This window comes from Alligator sinensis, unplaced genomic scaffold (assembly GCF_000455745.1).
Source record: "Alligator sinensis unplaced genomic scaffold, ASM45574v1 scaffold215_3, whole genome shotgun sequence".
In the NCBI taxonomy this organism is placed as follows: domain Eukaryota; kingdom Metazoa; phylum Chordata; order Crocodylia; family Alligatoridae; genus Alligator; species Alligator sinensis.
This window is the reverse complement of record NW_005842175.1, coordinates 913,163-920,079: the sequence shown is the minus strand read 5'-3', so window position 1 is coordinate 920,079 and position 6,917 is coordinate 913,163. Positions and strand designations below refer to the sequence as shown.

The following is a 6,917-nucleotide window of genomic DNA, read 5'->3' as shown; positions in this document are numbered from 1 at the left end:
GATTATGTCAGTGCTACAAAACATGAGTGTCTGGAGAGGAAGAGAGAATAGGTGTGTGTGTGTTTGCTTATCATGTTTCCTTCCAGAGGGGATAGGCTTTGTATGTTAGCACCACCCCACTACATCTGCTTTCTTCTGAAAGGGGAAGTAAGCTGTCAGGCTGGATGGCATGCTAGGAGAGGGAGGGACAAAAGAGGAAAAATAGGGGAGGGAAGAAGAGAAGGACATTTTGTGGAAATGAGAGTTGTGTGAGAGGAGAGAAAGAATCAGGGTTGGGTCAAAGTAAGTGAAGAGAAATGGGAAATGGTCATTGGTATCCTCTTATGAGGCAGAGATGCAGAAATCACTTGTGACTTGATCCAAAGTGCATTGAACTTTGGTGTTATTTGGCTCTCACTGTCTTCATCCCTGTTAAAGAAAGTCAGGTCAAAGAAATTCATCTTGTACTTAAGAGAAGAAGTGACTGAAGGTTTGGATGGTCCTTAGCTCCTGAAACAGTTAATTCCACAATCTCAGATTGGCCCAGGGAAATTTCTTTTTCACACAAAATCCTTAAAAGGCAAAATTTCACTGCACCAAAGGAGCAGAATTTTTTACTATGGCCTTCATGCCAAAGCTTAGATTGATCTTTGGCCCTTTAGATACTCTGTGCCCAGATCAGAAACAGCCTTAAGGATAAGGACCTGGGCAACTATAGGCCCGTCAGTCTTACCTCAATCCTGGGGAAACTCTTTGAGAAGATCATCAAGGAGCACATTTGTGATGGGCCGGCATCAGAAATGATGCTCAGGGGCAATCAGCATGGATTTATTAGGGGGAGATCATGTCAGACCAACCTGATTGCCTTTTATGATCAGGTCACAAAGGCCATGGACGCAGGTGTCGCGGTGGATGTAGTCTTTCTGGACTTCAGCAAGGCCTTTGACACCGTCTCTCACCCCATCCTAATTAATAAACTAGGCGACACTGGCATAGATGCCTACACAGTCAGATGGATTGCAGATTGGCTGAAGGGTCGCGCTCAGAGGGTGGTGGTGGATGGATCATACTCGACTTGGGGGGAGGTGGGTAGTGGAGTCCCCCAGGGCTCGGTCCTGGGGCCTGCGCTGTTCAATTTCTTCATCAGCGATCTTGATGCTGGGGTGGAAAGCAACCTGTTTAAATTCGCTGATGACACCAAAATTTGGGGGGAGGTGAGCACGCTAGCAGGGAGAGAGAGATTGCAGAAGGATCTGGATAGGTTACAGGGGTGGGCAAACAGGAACAGGATGTGTTTCAATACGGACAAGTGCAGGGTGCTGCACTTGGGTAGTAGGAACCAGCAGCACACTTATACGATGGGGAACTCCCTACTTGAGAGCACGGAGGCGGAAAGGGATCTTGGTGTCATTATTGACTCCAAGATGAACATGGGCCGACAATGCGAGGTCATGGTTGGCAGGGCTAACCGGACCTTGTCGTGCATCCACAGGTGCATCTCGAGTAGAGCCAGGGAGGTGATCCTCCCCCTCTATGCGACGCTGGTCAGGCCGCAGCTGGAGTATTGTGTCCAGTTCTGTGCGCCCCATTTCAGGAGGGATGTGGACAACATGGAGAGGGTCCAGAGGAGGGCCACCCGCATGATCCGGGGACAACAGGGCAGACCCTACAGTGAGAGACTGCGGGACCTGAACCTATTCAGCCTCCACAAGAGAAGGCTGAGGGGGGACCTGGTGACCGTCTATAAACTCACTAGGGGGAACCAGAAGGGTTTGGGGGAGACGCTGTTTCCCCTAGCCCCCGCTGGCATAACAAGGAGTAATGGGCACAAGTTGATGGAGAGGAGGTACAGATTGGACATCCGAAAAAACTACTTCACAGTTAGGGCGGCTAGGAGCTGGAACCAACTTCCAAGGGAGGTGGTGCTGGCCCCTACCCTGGGGGTCTTTAAGAAGAAGCTGGATGCCTACCTGGCTGGACTCATTTGAGTCCCGTTTTTGTTTTTAGGGTTTTTTGTTGTTCTCCCGCCCTGGCGGGGGGTCGGGCTAGAAGATCTATTAGGTCCCTTCCGACCCTAAAACTATGAAACTATGAAACTATGACCAAGAGTTTACATGCGATCAATACTCTTTGGGAAGTCAGTGTAGAGAACATGTCTGATGTATTTGCAGTACTGTGTTGCTGAAGACATACCCTACACTCTCTGTAGTAGCTAGAGTTTCCTTAGTGCTGAAGGTACCATGCATGAATATGTGACATTGCTTTGGTCTAGCTGATTATTGACAAAGACCTGAATAATTAAAACTAAGTCCATTCATGTGACCAGGTCATCTAGTTCACCTTCCTTTACAATCAGCCTTCATGACCCATCTGTGACCATGCTCTAGAGATGGCTCTCAAAGGCTACATCAATTCCAATTTTATTTTTACAGAGCTGAGAGTTCACATATGGAAAAGGACATAAAAAGTAAGATCCCCATCTCCCACCAAAAGATATTATATATATTATATATAATATATTATATATATTATATGTACAAGACACCCTGTCACCCTGTTCCCTCCCCCCACCACAGGCAAATTATGAGAGAACAAATCACATTTGTCATGTTAGAAATTTTAGTCATATCCCTTAATACACTACAGAACTATACCCAACTATACTGGTGATGAACACAGTATATAGACAACACAGGATAGAAGGTGGGAACAGTTCCAAGGGCCAGATTTTGGGTTAGCTTCCTATATCTAAATTGGCTCCTTCTGGGTCTCTTTCTCTGCATGTAGCAACAGCAAGGAGATGCCATGTGAGTCCCAAAGAGCAGGGGAGTGCACTGACTGCCAGAGCTCCCCCATGCAGTGGGTATGCCACAGAAAAAGCTCCTGTTTTGCAACAGGGATAAAAGATATTTACAGCTTCAAACCTGATCGGTTGCTGCAGGCTGAACTGAATGTCACCCTTTTCCAGAATGGTAAGGATATCTCTCCATGTTTCCCTCCTCCCTGTGAATATCTAAGATACTTCTCCCTGATCTCTAATTCCTATGGTATAATCTAGTAAGGAACCAAGTTTATTTTCAGTCATGATAGTGGCTTCTCATTTATAGCATGTAAGACAGAGAAAATAGGGAGAGCCCTCCCTTCACTGCCAGTGCTAGGAAAACTGGTATGTCCCACATCCTTTTTCTCTTTAGTTTTGGCAGCAGTATTGGCAGCAGTCCTAGGTAATCCCACCAAAATCTGAAGCTAGGCAGCTCTGTAGCTTTCCTTATAGACATCGGGAGGCTTAGAAAGGCCCTCTTCCCTCTCCTTCACACTTACTAATTGTCTCATCACCTTTTCAGTCCAGCCACTACCACCTCAAAAGCTGTCAATCCATGAGACGATAGCAGATAATTTCCTGCTGGTATGGGAAGCAGCTGGTGGGTTAAATGGAAGCCCTTTGCAGGACGACTCATTGGAATATGAAGTGGCCTACAAGAGGGACTGGGAGTCCTGGGAGGTAGGCATGAGACATATGCAGGCATTCGCTTGCACTGTTTTGAGTTGTACTATATATAAGGTATCAGGGAAGCTGCAGTTAGAGAACAGATTTCTCCATTCATTGGCACTTCTGGAAAACGGAAGAGGATTTGTGCTTCAGGCTAAAGCAAAATGTATTTGTTTTCAAAACTGTTGATAAACTGAAAAAAAATATTTTGAAAGAAAAAGAATTCACTGAAACAAAATGTTTCATTTTACTTCTGAGCTTTTTAAACAGTTAAAAGGTTTTTGTGGAAAACTAAATCTGACATCAATTTCAAAGTGAAATGTTGTTCTGAGTTTTAAAAATCACGTTTACTTTATATAAGCACTTTTCATTTAAATAAATTTGCTCAAAAACATTTGCTCAAAAACACTGAAACCTTCACAGCTGGCACTGAAAACATCTGATCTTCTGAAAGCTGCATGTTCCACACACCGTGCCTCTGGCATGATGTAGCTGGCTAGGAGTGTCTTATACTTCCAGCCCTGGATGGTTAAAGTTAGAGACCCTGAAGGTGCAAAGTTGTCTGTCTGCTTTGAAAGCAATAAACTCCACTCAAGCAGCATTGTACTGTGGCCTAGCCCAGGATCACAGACATGACTGAAATTCACCCCATAGACCTGCTCAAGGAAAGATATCTTCACATTCATCTCTGACATTGTCTCTCTCTCTTGTCCTCTCTGCTTCTCTTCTTTGTCCCATTATTTCTCCTTTCTACCCACTTCCATCTCTCTCATGCCATGGACAGATTTCTTCCTCTGTGTTTGTCTCAAATACCTCCAAGCACCTCTTTAGCCATGACAGCCTTGTACCCGGGAGCACCTATGTTGCTCGTGTCCGAGCCAAGCCAAGCCAGAAGAGCAACTTTACTGGGCAGTACAGTGCATGGAGCACAAAGGTGTCTTGGAAGACCCAAGCAGGTAAGCGTGATGTGAGAGAATAAGGGTCCGGATGAGGTGTTGGGGGGTGAGGAGCATTGCACTATGTGCTGTACTAGCAGTAGATGTTTGGGGCTGAGCTGAAGAGCGCTGGGACATTGCTGGAATGTGATGATTATGTTCTGCTCACCCAAAGGTCCCCCGTGTCACCATCAACTTTTACTTGAGTGGCTGTGGTGCCTATGAAAGGAACCAGATCAGTAGTGATAGAGGGTGAAGCCCTTTGTTTAGTCCCACAGAAAAGGTGCCAAGTTAGCACTGGCAGGAGCAGCACAAGCTCCTTATGCCCAGTCCCTCTGCCAGTGTGCCTTGTAGTGCTAGAGGGTTTTGTGATGCCCCCTAGAGTAGTCTGTCTTGTTTACCTGTCACAGTATAGAGACTGGCTCCAAGCACTGCTGGATGGTTGGGCAGCTAGGCTGACACATCACTCTAGAGTCTAGCCTGAAACAAAAAAACCATCTTTCCTTATAATGGTCACAGCCAGTCCCTGCTGTACTGTTGTGCCTTCGCTCATCCCTATTCTGCCTAGAGGAAGCCTCACTTCTGCCTTTCTCAGGAGATGATGGTCAGCCCAAGAATCTCCACTGCCTCTTCAATGGTGTTGATCGCCTCCTGTGCAGCTGGGAAGTACGGCAAGAGGTCACCAGCTCCGTCTTGTTCACACTCTTCTACAAGGTTACACAGACATCAGAGTAAGTGACCTGCTCCTGTAGGCACCTTTCTTCCTATCATCCCTCCCCCTGCTTAAGTCAGCTTCACCTCTTTCACCCTCAGAAAGAAGGAATGCTCACCAGTTCATGAGAAGAGGTTGCCTGACATCCCCTATGTATTCCAGAGCTGTGAGATCAGTATCTCCAACCCCAACCATGTGAGCTGGTACCACGTAACTGTCCGGCACAAGAAAGAGGAGAAAAGCATTGAAGCCTGCAAGCACAGTGAGACCCTACTTACATATACTCTGTTGTGGTAAACTTGGGATTGTCTCCCAGATGTTCTCCCATGGGTAGACAACTGGCAGAAAGGGAGAAACGGACTGGCTGTGAAGGAGCTTGACAGTGATGTCAGGATGGGACAAATAGTAAGCAAAGGAAGCTTTGGCCTTCCTGACAAGCTCTGCTGCGTGAAGAGCGCTGCTGTGAGAAGCTTGAAGTAAAGGAGTGTTGTTTGGCACAGCTCAGAGCAACCTTAGAGCAGGAGGATAGTGCTGGAAGGAATGCTAGGACTTAGGTAAATGTACAGGGGAGATGGTATAAAATAGAGCAGGGCAAAACAGAACAATGGTGTCATGAAAGCCAGGTTGTTTTCAGTTGTTGTGAATTGAAGCAGTCACTGAAAATGGCATTTGCCATGTGGTGTGTAATAGCATGCAGCTGGCGTTCCATTTTCCTTGCAGCCTTGTGTACCCCACTGCAGTGTGGGATATGTGCTGTAGTGCAATGAAGAGTTCTGGAGGAGGTTGGCTGCAAATATCCAACTTTAACTTCTGTAGGCCAACAAAAAAAATATTCCCACCAATGGGCCAGTACATTTTGGGAGGGAAATGGTGCTGTCTTCTAACTCCATGGAGAAGGAGCATGGATGCCCCCTGTCTAGGGTTCTGCAAAATGCTGGACACTGACCAGCACCTGGCACATATGATACTTATAGCCTCTTGCTGTCAAGCTTGTGACTCCTTGTCCAAACGAATGAGTGGTTGCAAGTAATGTTGTGGCAGGGCCATGACTAAAGGCCTTTGATGGACTAATACACTACAGAACACACCTTGGACTCATTTAACATGCTTGTGACTGATGCTGACAAGCCACCAGAAGTGAAGCAAGACCTGTGTATGGCTGAGGATGGCTTGCTGTGGGACCTGCTGCAGAGTGTCAACTGCTTGCTTTAGGTGAGGAAATCATCATGAACTGCTGGGAGAAAATTTGCTTCTGATATGGGACAGCCGGCAGCATGTGGGAACTTTAGATAAGGATGTACCACATGCCACAGATTTCCTTGCTTGGAAATCTGTGTTGAACTGTCCCCAGAACTGAACAGGCAGATTTCCAATATGAGAATATTGGGCATGAAGAAGCAAAAGACAATAACTATCTGGAAGGTGGCAGGCAATCCTGGCTACTACCCTTCTGTGGTGAATCAGGTTGGTGTGTGAAGTTTCACTGCTGGTGCCACTGTGTATGTGGCATGTAAACCTAGGTCAAGTGGCCTGCCTGAGTTAAGCCTTTCTTTATAGATACCATCTGTCTTAAATGACTGTTCTCCTTGCCATGAAATTTTTCTGCCATGTGGGTGGCACATGTGAATTGCTGGCAATGTAGATGACTGTGACTTGACTGTTTGCATTTACTGGTCTGCAGAACTAGCATCCTTTCACTTAATGCCGCGTGTGCTTCTTGAGATGAAGGATATTGAAAGAATAAATTGTACTGTCAGAAGAGTAGAATCAAACTTGAACAGGGCATCAGAACTTGAGCATC

General features: G+C 46.3%; 1 protein-coding gene across 1 annotated transcript in view; it reads left to right on the top strand.

Moving 5' to 3' along the window:
- The window catches only part of LOC102377814 (cytokine receptor common subunit beta-like), a 20,841-nt gene that overhangs the window by 4,342 nt on the left and 9,582 nt on the right, over positions 1-6,917 (top strand). Inside the window, exons 4-8 of the mRNA XM_014521011.2 lie at positions 2,767-2,951; positions 3,324-3,481; positions 4,254-4,425; positions 5,000-5,135; positions 5,218-5,378. Coding sequence (XP_014376497.1) covers positions 2,767-2,951; positions 3,324-3,481; positions 4,254-4,425; positions 5,000-5,135; positions 5,218-5,378 — 812 coding nt within the window. The remainder of the gene's footprint in view (positions 1-2,766; positions 2,952-3,323; positions 3,482-4,253; positions 4,426-4,999; positions 5,136-5,217; positions 5,379-6,917) is intronic.